The sequence below is a fragment of the Solanum stenotomum genome, chromosome 1, assembly GCF_019186545.1.
Source record: "Solanum stenotomum isolate F172 chromosome 1, ASM1918654v1, whole genome shotgun sequence".
Lineage (NCBI taxonomy): Eukaryota > Viridiplantae > Streptophyta > Magnoliopsida > Solanales > Solanaceae > Solanum > Solanum stenotomum.
The window spans coordinates 57,413,849-57,440,215 of record NC_064282.1 but is presented as its reverse complement, the minus strand read 5'-3'; the positions used below and the strand labels follow the sequence as shown (position 1 = coordinate 57,440,215).

The 26,367-nt window shown below is 38.0% G+C and overlaps 1 protein-coding gene across 1 annotated transcript; it reads left to right on the top strand.

Moving 5' to 3' along the window:
* Positions 1 to 21,968, top strand: LOC125854685 (uncharacterized). The gene is made up of 6 exons (XM_049534278.1): positions 1 to 360; positions 635 to 640; positions 19,703 to 19,849; positions 20,282 to 20,408; positions 21,839 to 21,856; positions 21,922 to 21,968. The coding sequence occupies exons 1-6, from the start codon at positions 1 to 3 to the stop codon at positions 21,966 to 21,968; spliced, it is 705 nt and encodes a 234-aa protein (XP_049390235.1).
* The last annotated feature ends 4,399 nt before the right edge of the window (positions 21,969 to 26,367 follow it).

The window sequence follows — 26,367 nt, the reverse complement described above, 5'->3', positions numbered from 1 at the left end:
ATGGCCCCGTATGAGGCACTATATGGGCATATATGCAGGTCCCTGATTGGTTGGTTTGAAGTAGGTGAAGCAGCCTTGAGTGGGCCAGATTTATTTCATGAGACTATGGAGAAAGTTCAGCTCATCCGAGATAGACTAAAAAGAGCTCAGAGTCGTCAGAAGTCCTATGCAGATGTGATGAGAAGGGATTTAGAGTTCAAAATTGATGATTGGGTTTTCCTGAAGGTGTCACTTATGAAGGTGGTGGTGAGATTTGGCAAGAAAGAGAAGCTCAGTCCTAGATATGTAGGTTCTTACAGAATCCTGAAAAGGGTTGGTAATGTGGCTTATAAGTTAGAGTTGCGAGTAGAACTAGCAGCGGTTTATCCAGTCTTTCACATTTCCATGTTGAAGAAGTGTGTGGGTGATCCGACAACCATAGTACCAATAGAGAGTGTGGTTGTGAAGGATAGTCTAACTTATGAAAAGGTGCCAGTTGAGATTCTTAACCGTCAGGTTCGTAGGTTGAGAAATAAGGAAGTCACTTCTGTAAAGGTTTTGTGGAGGAGTCAGTCAGTAGAGGGAGCTATTTGGGAAGAAGAAGCAGCCATGACTGCCAAGTACCTTAATCCCTTTCCTTCCAATTCTGTTTCAGGTTGAGGTAATAGTTCCTTTCTAGTCTCTCAGTTTACTCTTGTGAAATTCAGTCTCAATATCTTGTTTCTTCAGTTATTCTTGTATTTCAGTCTCTTTGAATGTTCGTGGAACTCAACTTAGTCAGATATCAATTTCAAGTTCTTTTAAAGTCTTGGGTCAACTTTAAACAACTATAACTTTTAGCACATGATGAGTTGGGAGACCTATAAGATATCAAATTAAAGGTCTTAGAATCCTCTTTCTAACGTCGCCAAGTTTGTTAATTTTTGAGCTAGTATGAGGGAGATATGCTCATTTGAAGTCAAGCTGTCCAAATAAGGAAAGATACCTAAAAATATGAGGGGTATTTTGGTCTTTTCCTTACCCAATATGATTTAAGTGATTTTGGTAAGGTTTTAGGAGTCTAAACTAATTGGAATCAGTTTTAGTTATTCCTAAAATGCACTTAGGGTTTTTAGAGGAGTTCAAGTAGAGAAAAGAGGAGAAAAAGTTTAAAGTTCCAATTGTTCGTTTAAGAAATTCAATATTTCGCCAAGAACCTAGTTCTTTAAGGAATGTAAGCTTCCATTGTGTTGGGTTCATTAACCCACACACCAATCATGAGTTTCTTCTGTGAATCTATCCATAAGTATTGAGCAATTTAAGTTCTTGATAGGTGTTCTTGAAGTTTCATTCTAAATCTTGTTTTGTCGGGATTTCAATAAGTTCTTGAGATGAAAGTTAGGAGTTTGGGAGTTGTTTTTGAGTATAATTTTGTGTAATTATGTTTGTTATTCGAATCTAAGTAAGTTGGGAAGAAACCATTCGATTCTAGGTGAAGTAGAGCAACAAATCGAAGAAGAAAAAACCGTCAGATTGTTCAGAGGGAGGGCTGGGGTGGCGCCCCAGCATTGCGCCAATACCATGTCTCTGAAGTTTTGGGGCTGGCGTCCCACGCTAGCAGTGCGCTAGGGTGGCCTGGCCCCACTCCTTTTTCGTTGGTTGTCCCGTCTGAGTTCCTTTAAAGTGTATCTTCAATCCCTATTAATTCTAAACATTCTAAACTACATCTAAACAACTAGAAATCATTCATAACATGAATCATAACCTTGAATTCATAATTTAAATTCAAGGTAGAGTTAAGAGTCAAATCTTGAGAAAGTCCCTTTGAGTCTTTTTGAGGAGTCTTCTACAACTTCTAATAACTTGTATCAAGACTATAGTAAGTAAGTATGAGACTGAGGAGAATGTATTCATGAGTCTAAATTATAATCGAGGCCCTTCATATAATGAATCATAACTCTTGAATTCATAATTCATAATTTAAATTCAAGAAAGAGTTAAGAGTACAGTCCAAGAAAGTCTTCGAGTTAAATCGCGAATCCTTTGAGATCAACTATCGATTTGAGATATGTTTTGAGGAAGTAAGTATGAGAATAAGAGTAGTCATATACATGAGTTCCATATTGTTATGGAGACCTTTGAGTCAAGTCATTCATGCCCATAAATTTCCGCATGAACTCCATAAGTTGGGTATCTTTGAGATGAGTAGTCTATTCAAGTTCTAAGTCTTGAATATTGATTTCCTAACCCCTCTGAGGTTATATTCCTAGTCATGGGACTATTACGTGTTACCCATAAGGTCTTTGAGTTGAGTTATTCATGCCCATAATTCTGCATGAACCGTACGAGTTGAACGTTCTTGAAATGAGTAGTATCATTGAGTTCTATGTATGGTTTTTAAAAACCTTGAATTGAGTCGTTCACGCCCATAATTCGGCATGAACCCTATTTTGAGAAGTCTTTTACAATCGCTTTAAACTTGTTTTAAGACTTGAGCACTTGAGTTTGAGAAAGAGTAGAGTTGAGTTCATTTTTTCAAAATGAATATATGGGAACTAAGTATTACCAAGAGTAAATATTTACACATTTAAACGAGGAGGAAACTGAGATTTCCAAAAGATTTTTTAGCAGTTTGAGTATCATCTCTTTTAAGAGAAAATTTTTAGAGTAATAATCGAAAAACACACAAAGAGTTATGTTTTTCAACATATGAGCTAGATATATTTTGGGAGTAGTTTTGAGAATCGATATGGGGGAGAGTTCTAACAACTCACATCCCCCATAAACCATGTAGCCAACGTGGGTAGAAAGGGTTATACTTTTTAGATGATTCCTTAATGTGTAATATCTCGGAATCTAGTAAGTTAAACTAGAGAATTCTAGAGCCTTGTGTTAGGGTTTTAGGTTTTGATATGAGGGTTAGAATCGTAAAATGACTTCCCATACTTAGAATGAGGGTTATAGGGTTAGGGTTTTACGACCCCCCAAGGACCAACCAAGGGGTCCTTGAGGAGGACCCTGAAAACAGCCCCAAAAGCTATAAAAAAAGCCTCCCACGAAGGGAATCTACGGCCAGTTGATGGATCCAAGCCATGTGGGAAGGGGTCGTGGGTAAAGGCCTTGCTTCCCATGCATGATTGAGCCCCAGACCATCACCCACGAATGACCAGTATGGTCCATGGACCCAGCCACGGTCCGTGGGTGGGGGCAGATTTGAAGTGCAATTATTTTAAGTTGGGACTTAGGGGTTAATTCATTATTAGTTAGGGGTTAAGTGGGCTCGGTTAATTAGTTATTAGACCACCTATATAAACCTAATATACCCCTAAATACATGGATCCTAGACATAATTTCAAGACCCCAAAACAAACCCAATTCCCTCCAAGAAATTCTCTCTCTAGAAGTAAAGAAGAAGAAGAAGAAGAAGAAGAAGAAGTAGAGATGGAAGCTAGGGCAGAATTCTTCCATGGATGAAAGCTTGGTGAGGGATTTGAATCAAGGTATTTTATCTTATTTATCTATGGATTCTTCCATCAATATAGCCCCATAGATTTCCCCCAATTGTGAAGACAAAACCCAATTCTAGCTAGGGTTTCTTCCTACATTGTGCGTAATGTTGAAGTATGATTCCAATTGAGTGGATAGCACTTATTTATGATTGTTTTAGTATTGAATTATGATATTATGATGAATTTATGTGTTTTCCATGGTAAACCCTCGTCTAATTGATGAAATTGATATTATGTGGGTTTATGCCATGAAAGGTGAAATTGAAGACTGAGAGTTGATCTTCTAAAATTGATGATGTCTATAGTAATTGTTCAAGAATAGGAACATATAGGCATGAATTGATCTAGCTTAAAGATTATATTATGTATCTTGACTAGTAATGATTGAAGTTGAACCTTTATGATGATTTATGACTAGATTCACCTAATGATGAAGAAGGTGATTAGAATACCTTGAAATCTAGGTATGAATGATGATTGTTGAAGTAAAACTTTGAGAGTAGGGCTTGTAGTCATGAATGTTTATCACTAGGGCTTGAGAGTAAAGCTAATATGATTAACTATGGAGGCTAAGGCTTTGAGAGTAAAATCTACATGTGAATAGAAGGCTAATGAATATAATTGTGATGTAAGATCTTTACCTACTTAATTCACCTTATGAATGATAGATGGTAGGAAGTGATAGAATCACTTGAGTCATGATGATGTCCATGTCTAATGTAGAATTATATATATGATATTAAGCATGAATATGAACTTAACATGAAAGGGGTTCTCACATAGTAATAGTTCTAAGGTTGAAGGGATTTTCTCACCTAATTGAACCTAAGGCTAAAAAGCCTCCATACGTAGGTCATGGATGGTGATAGTTGCTCACACATGGTATAAAGATGTATTTTTATGAATAAACATGGATTGGTTGTCAAGGACATCTTTCTATGAAACTAGAGTCAAAGTAGAGACTTAATAATTATCTTATGGCATTTAGGCCTAGCACCGAGTGGATATTGAAATGAGATGGAGGTTCCCACCTAGTTGAGTTTGGGCTTCCAAAATGGGAACTATCACCTAGTAGAGTCCGAATTTTCCAAAGTATGTCTCGTGAGATGGAAGCCTTCACCTAGTGGAGTTTGGGGTTTCTAGTAGAAATCTCTGTATCCCATAACTACGTGCCCCGTAGGAAAGTTGGCTAGTAGATCCGACTAAGCTAACAAACTGGTTCTACCTTAGGCAAGTGGACCATCCCTTAACGGTGTGGGTAACATCGAGAGGGATCATGTGATAGCTCATATGTTCTCATGTCGGTTAAGGCTATATCCCAACTACAACTAGATTAGTAATGAACTAAGATTATGGTTGAAGAAGCATCTCCTAGATTTCAAACATAATAGACTAAGATTATGCTCAATGAAGCATCTCCTAGTGTCCAACACAATTAATGAAGTAAGATGTTCTTGAAGAAGCATCTCCCAAGATTCAATACAATGATGAACTAAGATGAACTTAGGGTAGTACCTCATAGAGTTCAACTTAATAAGGAACTAAGATATGATTAATGAACTGTCTCTTAGTGTTTCCAATGTTTCCAAAGAGGGACTAGTCCCTAATTTAAAAGCATTAGTATGATGACCTAAAGAAGTACTTAGTATGGATGGGATTATGGGGTCTCATCTATGCATTGCACAAGTATGACTTAAGGCTACCTAAGAAGTGTTGTCTTATATGATGTATGCTTTGATGGATTGTTGCTATAGTTGCCTTCCATGATATGATTGACTAAAGGTGATAGTTCCCTTGTCTATATGATGTAAGCTAAGAATGAGACCAAATGAATGGTAAGTATGAATATGGTGACTTCAAGGTTATGCTTAGTGTGAATGGTATTATGGGATGTCATTCATGCATTACACAAGTATGCTTGGAGGTTACTTAGGAGTATGGTGCTCTTATGATATGAAAGTCTAGGTCTTGACTATGCATAAAATCTATGATTAAGATGACCAAAAAGGGATACTTAGCTTGGATGGGATTATGGGGTCTTATTCATTCATTGCACAAGTATGCTTTGAGGTTACTTGAGAATGGTCTTATTATGATATGAATGACTAAGAGTTGAATAATGCTTATAGGATGCCTATATTGGAGACTTTACTTATGATTATGATATTGTCTCTTATAATTATAATTGATGTTTCATGAAGTATTTCATATGATTATGGCTTATGTCTTGTGTTGACTAACCCTTATCTCATGCTCTTATAATGTTATGCTAGCTAACATATTTAGTACATCTTGTACTAACACATGCTTTGCCTACATTCTCATAGGGTGTGGAGATTTGAGTTCCAATCTTGAGGCTAGGTTTCTAAGGAGCAAATGAGTTTGAAGATTTGGTGAGTCCTCATAGCTTCGAGGACAAACCCACTATTTCCTTTATGTCTTTTATTTTCATGTTGAGACTATTGTATGGGCTGTGTCTCAAAGGTTTTAATTCAAGTTGAATTTAGATGGTATGAGACAAAAGTGTAGTAAAGACTTCCGCTTGTTTTTATGAAAGACTTCAATTGTATGGATAAAAGTTTCAAGAATTTCTGTACTTTTCTATTATTTTTTGTTATGATATGCTAAGGGCTTGTATGAGACCCCTTCAGGGTCAAGTATGCCATGTTACTTTTAAGGTGTACCCTTGGGTCGTGACATAATGCTTTTAGCATAGACTAGTGGATCCACTTAGTAGTAGCTTCTATACCTCGGCAAAGTATATGACAGTTCTGGCAGCGTGGGCTAGACGTTGTATCATCACATAACTCATAGTGACAATTGTCGGTAAGAAATCTCCCACAAGGTTATATTGTATTTTTATATACAAATTAAGTTATTATTGATTTCTTCAATACATTGAGTTGCTATCTATTATTTAAAAATCTTTCCATATAATGCATATTTTATTGCTGCTTTATCCTTGATTATCCAGAGTTGAACTATGTTTCACAGAGTTGAGTATCTTATTATTGAGTTGAGCCCTATTTCTCTGAGTTGAGTTGAACTATGTTTCACTGCGTTGAGTATCTTATTATTAAATTGAGCCCCATTTTCTCTGAGTTGTGTGAGTTGAGAAGAGGTAAGTATGTTTCTTTTTCATCAGTTCAAGCTTATGTTTATGCTTTAGAATTCCCCTTACATGCTCGTACATTCCATGTACTGAGCCATTTGGCCTGCATCATTTGATGATGCATATAAAGGTATTTAGGATCATGAACAGGCATTTCGTTGGGGTCATGTGATATTCCAGTCAGCTTTGGTGAGCCTTCTTATATTCTAGAGGACTTCACCTTTATCTTACAGTTAGTAGTTTTGAGATGTCGTGGATCTTGTCGCAATATCATTCTGTAATAGTAGAGGCTTCATAGACAAAGTTGAAGAGTTTCTGTATTTACTTTTATTTTGAATATTGTACAGACTTTTAAAAAGGTTGAGTATTTGAGTTTATTGAAATTAATTCAATTTTAAGCTTTTGTATGCTTGAGTTAGTATTCTGCTTGTAGACAGCTAGCATGAGGGTTCACTTGGGAACCATCAGTGGTTCTCGAGTTTCGGCCACGTCTAGGGTGTAGGCTCGGGTCGTGACATGGCATTTTGTCAATTTTAAGTCAGGGTCGTTATGGTCTTTTCACTTATGCATTGGACATTTAAACTACGTTGTTTGATGCCTAAGCTACGTTGTTTTACTCAGTCTAAGCCTAATAACCTTGTCAGACATACCGAAAACCCTCATTCTCCAAAGATCATCCAACTTAAAGCAAAAAGAAGAGAAAGAGATGACCAACTATTCCAAGAATAGGCAGAATCATTCTTTGAAGTTCAGCCCTGAAATCCAAAGGATTTTTCGTAGATTTCATCACCAGGTATGTGAGATGTCACTAGTGGGTTCCTTTCATCTACTAGGTCCGTAGAATTCAGCTAGTTCCTTGATTCCACATAACTTGTTTAGACCTAAGGTTTGTTAAATGTTGGGAATTTGTTGTGATTTCAGCTGCTATAGAATCCATAGTTTCCATAACATATTTTCTTGGAAACATTGCTTAATTCCTTGTATAAAACTCAGAACCCTAAATTTTGTAAATTCTCTTAGTTTATGAATTATACTTGCTAAGCCAGTTAACTAAAAAATCATGCTCCAGATTTTGATTGTCACATTCTCAGTATACAAATGTTGCATTCTAAGTTGGCATGTCAGTATTTTGATCTATTCAGTATTTAGTATAGTTTAGCTTCATATGTATTCAGTTAGGAGTAGACTTAGCACCAAGTTCGACTAGGGTTCAGCGTACCCTCATAGTCCAGGAACTACGTGCTCGCATAATATTATAAGTCCCCTCTGCTGGGCATCTGTATTAGTGATCACACCACAACCATGCCTTTATAACCCTAGCAAGGTATATTGGGTCCTCTCGATGAGGCATATACATCGAACTTCACATTTAGCTCACGTGGTTTATGTCGGTTAATAGTAGCTCCTACAATCAGACTCATATTGCATTGACCAGGTTTTCAGCATTTATATTAGTATATAGTTCAACATGTTATCTTCATGATTAGTACTTGGTCACTACATTCAATTTAGTCTTTTTCAGTTCTATCTCAGTATCTATATCTGTGCTCAAATTACATCATGCCCCAAGGCTACCCCCTTGACGTAACACGGGAACTAGGATCACAAGTGACCCCAACCTAACCCTGCTGCTGGCATATCATAAGCATACTAAACGACTGAATAAAGAGATACTGTGTGGAATCTAAAACATTAGTTAATTGATAGAAGGGGAATACCCAATACTAATCTGAATATATAAATAATTTCTAAGAGTTTAGTGATACTGAACAATCACTTAAAAGCTAAGGTTGAATCTAACACTATGTCTGAAAAAGCCTCTAACTGACTAGAGTTGCTGGGACATGCCCCCATCTAACCCTAGAAAAACTAAAAGTTGAAATGAAAGACTGTATCTGAAAAATATGTCTATTGTCCTCGAAGTATGAGAACTCACCACTGAAGCGGTTGAATATGGATCGAGAACTTATCTATGCATGATCTGGATGCTAAGTACCTGAACCTACATTTTGAAAGGATGTAGCGCAGAGTATGCGTCAGTTCTTAGAATGTACTAAGCATGCAGGATATGGAATAGATATGAATAAATATAACTAAGCAATAACATAATTTGAACAGAATAATAATATTGAAATATACTGAAAATTGAGCTAAATGCAATGACCAAGAACTAATCATAAATTTAACATGCTGAGACTAAATACTGATATATAATTGAAAACATGGTCAAATACACTAAAGTCTGACTGTGGGAGCTACTATTAACTAACATAAAACCACGTTAGCTAAACGTGGAGTCCGATGTATACGCCCCATCGAGAAGACCCAATATACCTTGCTAGGGGTATAGGGGCATGATTGGCATTCTTACTAAATCTGATGCCAAAAGAGGGACTTATAACCTATGGGGGAACGTAGTCTGGGACTATGAGGGTACGCTGAACCCTAGTTCAACTCGGTTCTTAGCCTACTCCCAACTGGAAATGTGTATGACACAACTTAACTGAAATATTGGATTAGCTCAATATTCTGAAATGCTAACTGAGAATGCAACATTTTAGTACTGACAAAACATTCGAAATCTGAGGCATGTTTATTTGTTTATCTGACCTAGCTAGTTTAATCCATGAACTAAATGAATCTACACAACTAGGGTTCTGAGTTTCACACAAGGAGATAAACAACGATTTCACGAAAACATGATAATCTGATCAAGGATGCTATAACAACTAAATCACAACAAATATCTAAGGTTTTAGAAACCCTAGGTCTAAGCATGATATAGCGAATCAAGAATCTGACTGAATTCTAGAGACTTAGTGGATGAAAGGAACCTACTAGTGAAATCCCACATACCTAGTGACGAAATCTACGGAGAAATCTTTCCATTTCAGGGCTGAAACTGAAGAAACCTCCTGCTTGTTCTTAAGGGAAAATTGGTGCCTCTTACTCTTCGCTTTCTTCTAATTTTTGGTGATTTAGGAGAATAAAAGTTTTTGGTAGGTTCTGACTAGAATATTAGGCTAAAACTGACCAAAATGACGTAGTTTAGGGATAAAATCATTAGGAAAATACCCTACTACCCCTAAACTAAATGTCGATTGCCGTCTCACAGGTCCTGACCGAGAGACTGTGGTCTGACCGATGGTCCGTCTAGTCAGTCCATCATCTGGATTTAGAGAGGGAGAATTGGGATTTCTAACCATAGACATAGAGCACGGACCGTGGTCCCACTTATGGTTCATAGGGCCTAGCGTGGTTGTGGATTTTTCTAAGGATCCTGGGTTGCCGACCTACGGACCACACCTACGATTCGTGGTCCCACCCACAGGCGATGGGTGGCCTACATCCGATTCTTTTAGAACATTTTGGTAATTGAAGGAGATCCTGGACTTTGTTTTATTCCATGGATTTTAACTCTTCATTCATGGCATTAATCCATTTATTAGACTCAGTGCTTTCTATGGCCTATGAAAATGAAACCGAATCTTTATTAATTCCAATGTCAAAATCTGACTCTTGGAAATAAATCACACAATCATCTGAAATGGCTGATTTTCTTTCTATTTGAGATTTTCTTGATGGCACTCTTTGTGGTTCATTTGCGTCAGATACTTGTGAGTTAGTTCCTTCTTAAAGTGTTCCATTCAAATGTTGTTCAACATTGTTAAAGAGTTCTTCAACAAGAGGAACAATATTTGTTATTTTTGTGGAAGTAGGTACATTTATTGGCAATGAAATATTTATCCTTACCTCATTAATTTTCACACTTTGTCGTTCAACACTCCCATTAACTTCACCATTCTCAATGAATTTTCCATTACCGGTTTCAGCAATTCTCAAACTATAATTTGGACAGTAAAACCTATACCCTTTAGATTTCTCTGGATAACCAATGAAGTAACCACTTACCGTTCCAGAATCTTATTTCTTTTCATGTGGATTATAAACTCTAGCTTCCGCTTGACAAACCCAAAATGCAAGTGTCTTAAATTAGGCTTCCTTCTAGTCCACAATTCAAAATGGTTCTTTGGAACTACCTTACTAGGAATCCTGTTTAATAAATATACAATTGTTTGAAGAACACACATCCACAATGATTTGGGTAATGAGAAATTACTCATCATACTCCTAACCATATCCATAAGTTTCGATTACGCCTTTCTGCAACATTATTTTGTTGAGGTGTTCCTAGCATAGTATATTGTGCACATATGCCATGTTCTTCAAGGAATTTTGCAAATGGACCTGGACATTGTCCTAATTCATTATACTTTCCATAATATTCACCACCTCTATTTGACCTAATGATTTTCACTTTCCTATCTAATTGTCTTTCAACCTCATTAATGTACAGTTTGTGTCACTACCCGATCCTACAACCTGGGCGGGACCGGCACTCGAGAACCATTGTTGGCCCCAAGTGAACCCTTGGCCTGACTTACTTACTTAGTGAAAGACTTTAAGCATTAAGAAAAGAACTCAAATGCAAGATAATCAACTGTCTCAAACTAAACTCATAATGTTTTAGAAATAAACATTTAACTTAGCCAAAGTGGCAACTCAAATCTTTAACATAAGCCAATAACAAGTTTAAGACAAATGACTAAGTGATTGTCTCCTCTAAAAGTGAGATGGATGTCGAGACAAGACCCCCAACATCCTAATGAACTTAACTAATAAAGTAATGAAAAAGGGGATCCTCTGGAAGTAAGGGGGCTCACCAACAACTCTGAAGCTCAACTGGATCAACGATGCACTGGATGTTGATCCTGATTACCTAAATCTGCATCATAATAAGATGCAGGCCAACTAGCATCAGAACATTGAATGTACGAGCATGCGGGGGGAATTATAAAACAAGGCATAAGCTTGAAAGGAATTGAAAGAACATACCTGGGCTCAACTCAACTCAACTTAACTCATTTCAATATAAAACAATAAAATAAATGCAATATAAAGAAAAGTTTTTAAAACATGCATAACATCTCTGTGTATTTAGAAATACCATAGTAACTATGAATGTATGCAAAGATACAATATAAAGTCTGAATGTATATAAAAATACAGTTAACTCTGTGTATATAAGAATACAAAATACTGCTGTGGGAGTTTCTCTAACAGACAACCATTACTTAAGAGCTATTATGATGATACAACATTTTACCTCACGCTGCCAGGGCCTTCCTTGATGTTCTTGAGTTGAGGGTCTCCTGGAAACAGCCTCTCTACCTCCACGAGGTAGTGGCAAGGTCTGCGTACTATTTACCCTCCCCAGACCCCACCTAGTGGGATTTCACTGGGTTGTTGTTGCTGCCAGGGCCTTCCTATACATTGCCAAGGGCATAGAACCTAACTACTAAGTAGATCCGCTAGTCTATGCTAAAAAGCATTAAGGAATCATATAAAAAGTATGACCCTTTTCTACCCATGATGGTTACATGGTTTATAGGGGCTAGGAGTTGTCGAAACTCTCCCCCATATCGGTGCTAAATAGTACTCCCAAAATATAATACTATCTCTTATGTTTAAAAACATACTTCTTTACGTGGTTTGAGATAATTGCTCAAAACTTAGCTCAAAGGCTATTTTGGAAATCAAAGTTTCCTCTCTTGCTTTATTATGAAAACATTTAGTCTTTACTGAAATCTAGCTCAAAGGCTCTTTTGGAAATCTGAGTGTCCTTTCTTATTTAAATGTGAAAACATTTTAAATTCTTTCGGAATACATAGTCCCGATATACTCTTTTGAAGAAATAAACTTTAAACCTTTTACTCTTTACTCAACTCAAAACTCAAATCTTAAAAGAAAGTTAAAACATTCGTAAAAGACTTTTGGAAGACTCTATGAACTTCTCTTGATTTAGCTCTTAACTTCTCTTAACTTGAATCTTAACTTCTCTTGACTTGACTCTTAACTTCTCTTGACTTGACTCTTAACTTTCCTTGAATTTAATTATGGATTCAAAGATTGTGATTTGTGATAGGAAATATCTCATTTTGTTTAGGAGTGTTTTTAGATAGTTAAACATGAGAAAGAGTAACTTTCCGTGAATTTAATTATGGATTCAAGGATTGTGATTTGTGATAGGAAATATCTCATGTTGTTTAGGAGTGTTTTTAGATAGTTAAACGTGAGAAATGATCGGGAAATCATTACCTGGAAGCAAGTCTGCGGTGCGGAGATGCATTTAATTATTTGGTCTCAAAATAAATTTTGAGGTAGAACGGTCCATGACCACTCCACTACACGGAGAAAATTTGGTCAATCCTGAGGAACAGGTCCGCGACCCAGATTTTCCCGGCTTGTGCCTTCTTCGTTTTCTGACCCCAATTCACCTAAATTCGATTCTTTTTCTGAACTCCTCTTTATATTCAGATACCTAGTATATGTACACAAGAATGTAATCAAACACAACTCTAAAATCGACCGTAAACTCTCAAGAACTCCTCAATCTCATCCCAAATTCAAGAACGAAAGCAATTCAAGAATACAACTCAAGAACATCAAAGTCTCAATCTTTAAGGACGAAAATCATACTGAAATAATCATGTTTGACGTGTGGGTGAAAAAAACCAATGCTATGTGAACTCACATACCTCATAGGAGTGAATCCTTTGCGAAATCCGCACTCAATTCCTTAAGAAATATATGAATCCTTGCTTGTTTTCCTTTTTCTCCTCTTTTTTTATCTTCTCTCAAATCCCTAACTCTTTTTGATGAAGCGTAAACTGAACCAATTCAGTTTAGATCACAACTTAATTACCAAAAATGAATTTAATTACTAGCGTAGTGAAAAGACCAAAGTATCCTTCTAAAATCCGATTTAAACTTTCCTTATCTAGACAGCCCAACATCAAATGATCATATATCCCACATACAAACTTGAAATCACGCAAATTTGGCGGCGTTGGAAGTATAACTCAAAGACCTCTCCTACGGTATCTTGTAGAACACCTAAATCATCTTAAGCTAGGAGTTATGGTCGTTTGAAGTTGACCCAAAACTCATACTTAACTTAATTTTTGTCAAATTTCCAGATTTTCATTCTTTCCAAAAATGACTCTTTCTAATTCTAAGTCTTTCTAGTAGCGGGGTGTTACAATATCTCCCCTTTGGAAACATTCATCCTCGAATGAGACTACTCTTAGTAGGCTAGGGTGTAACATCTAACACCTAGCTTAAACACCCAAATGGAATCCATTAGTCGAACTCCTAATCGTGCAAGTCTATGTATATCTCTCGCTAGCTCTTTCTTATCTTCCTCAAAATTAGTGGTACTACCCATAGACAATTTGCTCAAGGCGTCAGCAACAACATTAGCCTTACCTGGGTGATAAAGAATACGCATGTCATAATCCTTAAGTAGTTCTAACCACCTCCTTTGTCTGAGATTAAGCTATTTCTGAATAAACACATAGTGAAGACTCTTGTGATCGCTAAACACATCCACATGAACACCATAAAGATAGTGACGCCATATTTTCAAAGCAAATACTACATCAGCCAACTCTAGATCATGGGTGGGTAATTCTTCTCGTGAACTTTCAACTATCTGGAGGCATAAGCTATAACCTTGCCACTCTGCATCAATACACAACCCAAACCAACTCTAGACACATCACAATAAACAACAAAGCCTTGCGCGCCTTCTGGTAAGGTCAATACTAGGGCAGTAGTCAACCTCTTTTTCAATTCCTGAAAGCTTTTCTCACAAGCTTCAGACCATTGAAACTTAACTGTCTTCTGAGTCAACTTGGTCAAAAGAGATGAAAATCCTTCGACGAACCATCTATAATATCCAGCCAACCCTAAGAAACTCCTAATATCAGTTGGAGATGTGGGTCTAGGACAATTCTGCACTGCCTCTATTTTGGAAGTGTCAACTTGAATTCCATCACCGGAGACAATGTGGCCTAAGAATGCCATAGACTCAAGCCAAAACTCACACTTATAGAACTTGGCATACAACTCGCTATCCTTTAGAGTTTGGAGAACTATTCTGAGATGGCTAGTATGATCTTCCTCATTCCTCGAATAGATTAGTATTTCATCAATGAATATGATAACAAATATAACTAAATAAGGCTTGAAAACTCTATTCATAAGGTCCATGAACGCTGCAGGTGCATTAGTTAAACCTAACGACATGACCAGAACTCATAATGACCACAACGGGTCCTGAATGCTACCTTAGGAGTTTCACATTCCCTTACTTTCAACTACTCTTTCAACTCTTTTAACTTTGTTGGTGCCATCCTATATGGCGGAATAGATATAGGACGAGTATCGAGAATAATATCTATACCGCAGTCTATTTCTCTCTCAGGAGGGACTTCGGGAAAATCATCTGGAAAGACTTACGAAAACTCTTTTACTACTGGAACTGACTGAATAAGAGGTATCTCAACAATAGAGTCATTAACTCGGACTAAGTGATAGACACACCCCTTGGAAACTAACTTTCTCACCTTAAAGTACGAAATAAAATGACCCTTAGGCACTATTGAACTGTACTCTACTCTATATCTGGCTCATTAGGAATTTGGAACCTAACAGTTTGAGTTCTACAATCTATTGATGCATAACAGGCATGAAGTCAATCCATACCTGAAATGACATCAGAATCTACCATATCTAACTCAACTAAGTGAGCCATGGTACTCTTGTGATTGATATAAATTGTACAATCACGCTAGACTCTCTCAACTAGAACAGACTCACCAACAGGTGTAGAAACACTATAGGGCTCAAGAAGTTGATCAGGAAGAACATCGAAATTCATAGTAACATATGGAGTTACAAAAGAAAAACTCGCTCGTGGATCTAGCAAAGCGTAAACATCAAAGTTAAAGACTTGGATCATACCAGTGACAACATCTTGAGATTCCTCTTGCTCTTGGTGACTAGTAATAGCATAAAGACGGTTTCCTCCTCTACCTGCCCCTGAAGTAGCTCCTTTAGATCTAGCTCTGTTTGGTGGATCAACTGAAGAAGACTGGTTTCTATTTCCCCATTACCGTTACTCTGCTTGTTCTTCGAACACTCTCGCATAAAATGACCGTTCTGGCCACACTTGAAACAACCAGTAGAGCCATCACGACACATACCTGAGTGGTTCCTACAACACTTAGCACATGCAGGAGGCTTACTACCCCCTTGTGCCATACTACCTTGAGAATAGGCAGGTTTAGCTTTGAAATTTTGACTATTGTACTCACTTTTGTTCCCTTGTGCAGGTGCACTAGCAGATGATGGAGCAGGTCCCTTCTGCTTAGGTTGGAAAGAAGATCCGTTCGCAGTTCTCTTTTGCTTCCTGGATTCGTTCCCTGATGTCTTAGCCCTCCTATTCTTAAACTCTTCTCTATCCCTCAGCTTATCTTCCTCAACTTGTTGCACATGAATCACTACCCTTGCTATGTCGATATCCCCTATAAGCATAGCTACCTTGCTTTCCTTACTTGACAAACGAGACAATCCAGCAACGAATAAACTCATTATGTTTCTCATGTCATAACCATCTCCGAAGCATAGCGGGAAAGTTGTGTGAACTTCATACTGTACCCATGAACACCCATAGATTCCTTCTTAAAGGTAAAGAGTTCTCGTACCTTTGGTTCTCTTAGCTCATGGGGAAAGAAACGCTTCATGAAAGAACTCTCAAAAATAGCCTAACTCACAATCGGTTACGCGCAAGCACGAGTTAGAAAGAAACTATATAGAGATGAACTCTATTGCATGAAATAAGTATGAAAGAAGTGAGAGAATTTCCTAAATATTACAGTTTCCTAATTATAGATGTGGCACGCTTCATACTGATAACTAGGACTCTACATAGATAACTTTATAGACTCTCGAGGACTATTGAATTCTCTACTCTAATACCAAGTTTGTAACGCCCCAAGCCTACACCCTGGGCGGGACTGACACTTGAGAACCATTGCTGGCCCCAAGCGAACCCTTGGCATGGCTTACTTACTCAACGGAAGACTTTAAGCATTAAGAAAAGAACTCAAATGCAAGATAATCAACTGTCTCAAACTAAACTCATAATGTTTTAGAAATAAACATTTAACTTAGCCAAAGTGGCAACTCAAATCTTAACATAAGCCAATAACAAGGTAAAGACAAATGACTAACTGACTGTCTATTTATGAAGCATCTAAAACTGAGATGCATGTAAGGACACGACACCCAACATCCTAATGAACTAAAATGATAAATTAATGAAAAGGGGGATCCTCCGGAAGTAAGGAGGCTCACCAACAACACCGAAGCTCAATTGGATTAACGATGCACTGGATGCTAATCCTGATTACTTGAATCTGCATCATAAGAAGATGCAGGCCAACTAGCATGAGTACATTGAATGTACGAGCATACGAGGGTAATTATAAAACAAGACATAAGCTTGAAAGGAACTGAAAGAACATACCTGGGCTTAACTCAACTCAACTTAACTCATTTCAATATAAAGTAATAAAATAAATGCAATATAAAGAGATCTTTTAAAACATGGATAACAACTCTGTGTATTTAGAAATACAATAGTAACTCTGAATGTAGGTAAAGATACAATATAAACTCTGAATGTATACAAAAAAAATACACTTAACTCTGTGTATATAAAACTACAAAATACTGTTGTGGGAGTTTTTCTAACTGACAACCATCACTTAAGAGCTACTGTGATTATACATCGTTTTTGCCTCATGCTGCCAGGACCGTCCTATACCTTGCCAAGGGCATAGATCCTGACTACTAAGTGGATCCACTAGTCTATGCTAAAAAGACTAAGGAATCATCTAAAAAGTATGACCCTTTTCTACCCATGATGGCTACATGGTTTATAGGGGCTGAGAGTTGTCTAAACTCGCCCCCATATCGGTGTTCAATACTACTTCCAAAATATAATACTAGCTCTTATGTTTAAAAACATACTTCTTTCTGTAGTTTGAGATAATTGCTCAACACTTAGCTCAAATGCTATCTTGGAAATTAAAGTTTCCTCTCTTGCTTAATTATGAAATCATTTACTCTTTTTTTTGGAAATCTTAGTTTCCTTTCTTATTTAAATGTTTAAACAATACAAAGTCTCAATATACTATTTGAAGACTTCAAAACTTTTATACTTTACTCAACTCAAAACTCAGGTCTTAAACAAAGTTAAAACATTTGTAAAAGACTTTTGGAAGACTCTATGAACTTCTCTTGACTTGGCTCTTAACTTCTCTTGACTTGACTCTTAACTTCTCGTGACTTGACTTTTAACTTTACTTGAATTGAATTATGGATTCAAGGATTGTCATTTGTGATAGGAAAGATCTCATGATGTTTAGGAGTGTTTTTAGATAGTTAAATATGAGAAACGATCAAGAAATCACTGATTGGAAGCAAGTCCGCGACGCGGAGACACAATTAATTATTTTGTCGCAAAATAAATTTTGAGGCATAACGGTCCGTGACCACTCCGCGACATGGAGAAAATTTGGTCAATCCTGAGGAACAGGTCCGCGACGTGTTCCTTCTTCGTTTTGTAACGCTTATTCTCCTATATTCGATTCTTTTTCTCAACTCATCTATAGATTCAGCTATCCAGTATATGTACACAAGAATCTAATCAAATACAACTCTAAAATCGACCTTAAACTCTCAAGAACTCCTCAATCTCATCCCAAATTCAAGAACGAAAGCAATTCAAGAATACAATTCAAGAACATCAAAGTCTCACTCTTTTAGGACGAAAATCATGCTGAAATAAACATGTTTGGCATGTGGGTGAGTGAACACAACACTATGTGAACTCACATACCTCGTAGGATTGAATCCTTGGCGAAATCCGCACTCAGTTCCTCAAGAAATTTACAAATCCTTGCTCCTTCTCCTCTTTTCTCTTCTCTCAAAATCCTAACTCTTTTTTATGAAGCATAAACTGAACCAATTCAGTTTAGAACCCAACTTAATTACCAAAAACAAATTTAATTAATAAGGTACTGAAAGACCAAAGTACCCTTCTAAAATCCGGTTTTGACTTTCCTTATCTAGACAATCCAACTTCAAATGGGCATATCTCCTTCATACGAACTCGAAATCTTGCAAATTTGGCGGCGTTGGAAAGATAATTCAATGATATTTTCTTCGGTATCTTGTAGCAAACTTAAATCATCATGATCTAGGAGTTATGGTCGTTTGAAGTTTACCCAAAACTCATACTCAACTTATTGTTGTCAATTTTCCATATTTTCCTTTCCAAAAATGACTCTTTCTAATTCTGAGTCTTTCTACTAGCGGGTGTTACACTTTGAGAGCGTCCGCTGCTTGAGATATTTCTTTCCACAAATAGATAAATTCATAACGTGAAAAATCATCGATAAATATGATAAAATATTTTTCTCCACCTAAAGATGGAACATCAAAGGGTCCGCAAATATCAGTGTGTATAATTTCAAGAAGCTGAGTGCTCCTTGTGGCACATTTCTTGGTATGTTTGGTTTGCTTTCCTTTAATGCAGTCCAAACATTTCTTGGGGATGAATCCTTCGAGTTTCATGGGTTCGAGCACTACTGAGGATCCAAAGAACTTCATTGAGGAGCGGAAGAAGATTTTTGATGTGATGCATGTGGCAGATACTGAGCAAGTTGAACTAGCTATATATCAATTGAATGATGTTGCTAGAACTTGGTTCGACCAATGGAAAGGAGGCAGAGTTGAGGATGCACCACCTGTAAGTTGGGCCTGTTTTGAGGAAGCTTTCTTGGGGCGTTTCTTTCCTCGAGAGTTGAAAGAGGCCAAGGTACGTGAATTCCTCACACTTAAGCAGGAGTCTATGAGTGTTCATGAGTACGGGCTGAAGTTCACCCAACTAACCCGTTATGTTCCGGAGATGGTTGTGGACATGAGGAGTAGAATGAGCTTGTTTATTGCTGGGCTGTCTCATCTATCGAGTAAGAAAGATAAGGCTGCAATGCTTATTGGGGACATGGACATATCAAGGTTGATGGTTTATGTGCAGCAGGTTGAAGAAGAGAAGCTGAGGGACAGGGAAGAGTTCAGAAATAAGAAAGCTAAAACCTGTAATGAGTCTGGGTAGCAGAAAGGTAATGCGAACCGTTCATCATTTCAGCAAAGGCAAAAAGGACCTGCTCCATCATCTGCTAGAGCACATGCACCCAGATACAGAGGTGAACATAAAGGCCAGAATTTGAAGGACTTCAAGGCTAGACCAGCACAATCTTCAGGTAGTGTGGCACAAGGAGGCAGTTTGATTCCTGTATGTGCTAGGTGTAGTAGAACCCACCCAGGTAAATGTCGTGATGGCCAGACAGGTTGTTTTAAGTGTGGACAAGAGGGTTACTTCGTGAAGGAGTGCCTAAGAACAGGCAAGGTAGTGGAAATCTGGGCAATATGGCCCAATCTTCATCAACTGCTCCCCCAGACAGGGTGGCACCTAGAGGAGATACTTCTAGTACCGGTAGAGGAGCAAACCGCCTCTATGCAATCACCAGTTGCCATGAGCAAGAGAACTCTCCAAAGGTTGTCACTGGTATGATCAAAGTCTTTGCTTTTGATGGGTATGATTTGCTAGACCCAGGACCAAGCTTATTTTTAGTAACTCCTTATGTTGGAAATAAGTTTGATGTTCTTCCTGAAAGACTTTGTAAACCCTTTTGTGTTTCTACACCTGTTGGGGAATCTATTCTAGCATAAAGAGNTTCGTGAAGGAGTGCCTAAGAACAGGCAAGGTAGTGGAAATCTGGGCAATATGGCCCAATCTTCATCAACTGCTCCCCCAGACAGGGTGGCACCTAGAGGAGATACTTCTAGTACCGGTAGAGGAGCAAACCGCCTCTATGCAATCACCAGTTGCCATGAGCAAGAGAACTCTCCAATGGTTGTCACTGGTATGATCAAAGTCTTTGCTTTTGATGGGTATGATTTGCTAGACCCAGGACCAAGCTTATCTTTAGTAACTCCTTATGTTGGAAATAAGTTTGATGTTCTTCCTGAAAGACTTTGTAAACCCTTTTGTGTTTCTACACCTGTTGGGGAATCTATTCTAGCATAAAGAGTCTATCGTGATTGTCCTGTTTCCATCAATCACAAGAGCACCATGGCTGATTTGGTAGAGTTAGACATGGTAGATTTTGATGTCATTCTAGGTATGGACTGGCTTCATACCTGTTATGCATTAATAGATAGTAGAACCCGAGTGGTCAAGTTTCAGTTTTCGAGTGAGCCAGTCATAGAGTGGAGTAGTAGTTCAGCAGTGCCTAAGGGTCATTTCATTTCGTACCTTAAGGCAAGAAAGTTAGTTTCGTAGGGTTGTGTCTATCACTTAGTTTGAGTTAATGACTCTAGTGTTGAGATACCTCCTTTTCAATCAGTTCCTACAGTAAGAGAGTTTCCAGAAGTTTTTCCTGATGATCTACCCGGAATTCCTCCTGAGAGAGAAATATATCTCAGCATAGACCTCATTCCAGATACTTGTCCTATCTCTATGTCTCACCTTGGGGCGCTCCGTTCTTGTTTGTGAGAAAGAAAGATGGTTCCCTTAGGATGTGTATAGACTACCACCAGTTGAACAAGGTTACCATCAAGAATAAGTACCCTCTTCCGAGGATTGATGATCTTTTTGATCAGCTTCAGAGTGCTACCTGTTTTTCAAAAATTGACCTCAGATCAGGCTATCATCAATTGAGAGTAAGGGAATATGATATTCCAAAGACAACTTTCAGAACCAGAAATGGTCATTATGAGTTTTTGGTCATTCCTTTTGGTTTGACCAATGCACCGACAACTTTCATGGACCTTATGAATAGAGTCTTCAAACCTTATTTAGATATGTTTGTTATCGTCTTCATTGATGACATACTAATCTATTCAAGGAATGAAGAAGATCATTCTAGTCATCTCAGAATAGTTCTTTAGACTTTGAAAGATAAGGAGTTGTATGCCAAGTTCTGTAAGTGTGAGTTTTGCCTTGAGTCTGTGGCATTCCTAGGCCACATTGTGTGTGGTGATGGAATTAAATTTGATACTCAGAAAATTGAGGCAGTGCAGAATTGGCCTAGACCCACATCTTCAACTGATATTAGGAGTTTCTTGGGTTTAGCTAGCTACTATAGAAGGTTTGTAGAGGGGTTCTAGTCTATTGCATCTCCTTTGACCAAGTTGACTCAGAAGACAATGAAATTTCAATGGTATGAAGCTTGTGAGAAAAGCTTTCAGGAATTGAATAAGAGGTTGATTACTGCTCCAGGTTTGACTTTACCAGAAGGTACTCAAGGTTTTGTAGTGTATTGTGATGCATCTAGAATTGGTTTGGGCTGTGTCTTAATGCAGAATGGCAAAGTTATAGATTATGCCTCAAGACAGTTGAAGGTTCATGAGAAGAACTACCCAACCCATGACTTAGAGTTGACTGCTGTAATATTCGCTTTGAAGATATGGTGTCATTACTTGTATGGTGTGCATGTTGATGTATTTACTGATCACAAGATTTTTCAATATGTGCTTACTCAGAAAGAGCTTAATCTCAGACAGAGGAGGTGGTTAGAATTACTCAAGGATAATGACCTAAGTATTGTTTATCACCCAGGTAAGGCTGATGTTGTTGCTGATTCTTTAAGTAGGTTGTCTATGGGTAGCACCGCCCATATTGAACAAGGAAGGAGAGAGTTAGCAAAAGATGTGCACAAATTGACACGCTTAGGAGTCAGACTTATAGATTCTGCAGAAGGAGGAATAGAAGTGACGAACAGGACTGAGTCTTTATTAGTGTCCGAAGTGAAAGAGAAACAAGACCAAGATCCCATTTTGCTTGAGTTGAAGGAAAATGTTCAAAAGCAAAAAGTATTAGCTTTTGAACAAGGGGGAGATGGTGTATTGGGATATCAAGGTAGATTGTGTGTACCTATGGTGGATGGACTCCAAGAGAAGATTATGGAGGAAGCTCATAGCTCCAGATATTCCATTCATCCAGGTTATACAAAGATGTATCGTGACTTGAGAGAAGTTTATTGGTGGCATAGCATGAAGAAAAACATTGTTGAATTTGTTGCTAAATGTCCAAATTGCCAGCAAGTGAAAGTTGAGCACCAAAGGCCCGGTGGTTTGGCTCAGAGGATAGAACTTCTGGAATGGAAGTGGGAGATGATCAATATGGATTTCATCACAGGGTTGCCAAGGTCTCGCAGACAGCATGATTCTATTTGGGTAATTGTAGACAGAATGACAAAGTTAGCCCATTTTCTACCGGTAAAGACTAACCTTTCAGCAGAAGATTATGCCAAGTTATATATTCAAGAGGTAGTGAGACTTCATGGAGTCACAGTCTCCATTATTTCAGATAGAGGTGCACAGTTTACTGCACAGTTCTAGAAATCTTTTCAGAAAGGTTTGGGTTCAAAGGTGAACTTAAGTACTGCCTTTCATGCTCAGACTGATGGACAAGCCGAGCGTAATATTCAGACTTTAGAATATATGTTGAGGGCTTGTGTGATCGATTTCAAGGGTAGTTAGAATGATCACCTACCTCTCATTGAGTTTTCCTACAATAACAGTTATCACTCTAACATCCAAATGGTTCCATATGAAGCTCTTTATGGGAGAAGATGTAGATCTCTTATTGGATGGTTTGAAGTTGGTGAAACAGGGTTGATAGGACCAGATTTAGTTCACCAAGCTATGGAGAAGGTGAAAGTGATTCAAGAGAGGTTGAAAACGTCACAGAGTCGTCAAAAATCCTACACTGATATTAGGAGAAGGGCGTTAGAGTTTGATGTAGATGATTGGGTATATTTGAAAGTTTCACCCATGAAGGGGGTTATGAGGTTTGGTAAGAAGGGGAAACTTAGCCCCCGGTATATTGGACCTTACCGCATAGCCAAGAGGATTGCCAATGTTGCTTATGAGTTGGAGCTACCATAAGAATTAGCAGCGGTTCATCTGATATTTCATATCTCCATGTTGAAGAAGTGCATAGGCGATCCTTCTTTGATCCTACCAACTGAAAGTGTTAGGATCAAGGATGGCTTATCTTATTAGGAGATTCATGTTCAAATTTTAGATGGTCAAGTTCGTAGATTGAGAACAAAAGAGGTAGGCTCAGTCAAGGTCCTTTGGAGGAACCAATTTGTTGAGGACGCTACTTGGGAAACCAAAGAGGACAAAAAGAACATATATCCACATCTCTTTGAATCCGGAGGAAATGTAGATCATGGTATTAATTTCCTTCTTAGTGCACTAAAATTATAATGAGCATGTTGTTGTGTTTGCATTGTTGCTTGTTGGGAGTTGCGTTTAATGTTACACCCTTAGCCTTGTAAGAGTAACCTCATTCGAGGACGAATGTTCCCAAGGGGGAGATACTGTAACATCCGGCAATTTGAAATAACTATGAAGAAGCTGGAAATTTGAAATAGTCATTTTTGGAAAGAATTCAAAAATTTGGAAATTTGGTTAAGTATGGGAAAACAAATGAGTTTTTGGTGAACTTTGAGCAGTCATACCTCCTAGATCAGGCTGAGTTAGGTTAATTTCCAGTTATTTTTGGAAAGCTCTTGGAATGATCTTTCCAACGCCGCCAATTTTGCTTGATTCCGAGTTCATATGTGTGAGTTATGCCCTTTGGAAGTTGGGTTGTTGGCATAGGGCAGTTTAGTCCGAATTTGTAAGGGTATTTTGGTCTTTTCCCTAACCATTTCTTTTGGTTATAATAAGGGTCTAGACTGATTTTAATTCCGTTTTTCCTTTTTAAAAGTGAGAGTTAGGGTTTTTGAGAGAAAAGGAAAGTAGAGGAGAAAGTGAAGAAGAAGCAAAGTTCGTCAAGATCGTCGTGGTTTTCGTCGGGGGTGATCCCTATTAAGGTATGTGAGATCATAGTGTTGGGTTGGTTCATTCCCCCACACTCACAAACTCGTTTTAATCTCTGAGAAAAGTTTTGGTTGTGTTTGTTGAAGCCTTGTTGTTGTGGTTGTTGAAGTCTTGTGATTGTGTTGAAGTTCTTGTTGATTTGGGACATGTTTCCGATTGTGTTTCCGAGTTGAATCTATTCTATATTAAGGGTCTTTATGATTCTAAGTGTTTGGGGCTGGAACCTTTGAGGTTAAGGTGGTTTAGAGTTGGAAAAAAGAAGGAGAAAATTCGAATTTTCAGGGAAAAAGGTTGGGGCGTCGCACCAGCTAGCACGCCCCAAAAGGGACTCTGAAGTCCAGCCCTTGAGGCGGCGCGCCTAGAAGAGAGCCCAGCAGGCCCCTATGAGGTCTGTAGGCTGGCGCCCCGCGCCTCTCAGAGCGCTAAGGACGCCAAGTCTTCCTCATTCCTTCCCCACTTTTTCATGCTTGTTCCTTGGTAGTGTACCTATGTCTTATAGTTGTTTTCAACACTCCAAGGTACGTCTAAACGTCAAGAACTCATCCATAAACATGAGATCATTACCCTTGAATTCATAATCCAATTCGAGGAAAGTTCGGATCAAAGTCAAGTGAAGTTAGAGTCAAGTCTAGAAGTTAAGAAGCAAGTTAAAGCAAGTCTTCAAAGTTTTTCAAGAGTCTTTATTGAACGTTTTAACTTCATTTTAATTCTCAAGTTTCAAGTTGAGTAAAGAGTATAGAGTTTTAAGTTGAGTAAAGAGTATAGAGTTGAGTTCATTTCTCAAAAGTATTAGGGAACTAAGTATTCCCAAAGAAGTTTATAAGTGTTTTCACATTTGAGTAAGAGAGGAACTATGATTCCAAAAGAGCCTTTGGGCTAGTTTTCAAGAAAAGGGAACATTGATTCCAAGTGAGCCTTTGGGCTAGATTTTGAGCAATTATCTCAAACTAAATAAAGATGTGCTGAAAACACTTATGAGCTAAAGTATTTTGGGAGTAGTATTGAGCATCGAATTGGGGACGCCAGTTCATATTAACTCAACTCTCCATAAGAACCATGTAGCCAAATATGGGAATTAACGGGTCATTCTTTTTAGATGATCACGTAAGATTAAGCTAGTGGATCCAGTAAGTTAAGTAAGGTCCTATATCACGGCAAGGTGTAGGATGGTCCTTGGGCAACGTGAGGTAAAACGTTGTATCATCACTAAGGCTCATAGTGGTGGTTGTCGGTTAAAAAATCTTCCATTAAAGTTATATCACTTTTATATAAGTAAAGTTGAGTTTGTTATTGCTTTGTCCTTAATGAACTAAGTTGTGTTTAATGTTTTACAAGATTTATGTATTGCATGTGTCTTATTGCTTTACATTTGAGTTCAGTTATTCATGAGTCGGTCAGAGATAAGGTAAGTGTTCACTTGTACTCCTTTCAAGCTTAAGTTGTGGTTTAGCTTTCCATCTCGCATACTCGTACATTAAATGTACTGATGCCAATTGGCCGGCATCTTATGACGATGCAGACGCAGGTACCCAGGATCAGTATCCAGCACGCCGTTGATCCAACTGAGCACTCCAGAGTTAGTGGTGAGCCTCTTTTCATTCTGGAGGACTTGGTTATTTTGTTCTCTTAGTTTTGCTTTATTAGGATGTTGCGGGGTCTGTCCCAACATCCATCATAGTGTTATAGAGGCTTCATAGACTGTCAGTCAGTTAGTATTGAGTCTCTCATCTATGTATCTAAAAATATTCTATTTTGAGACTCGAGTTACCTTTTTGGCCAGATTTTATCAGTTGGGTTGTTTTATGACCTTTCATTGTATTGAGTTATTCTGTTGAGTTAGGTTTTCGATGAGTTAAGAAAACTAGGCCAAGGGTTAGCTTGGGGCCAGCAATGGTCCTCGAGTGCTGGTCCCGC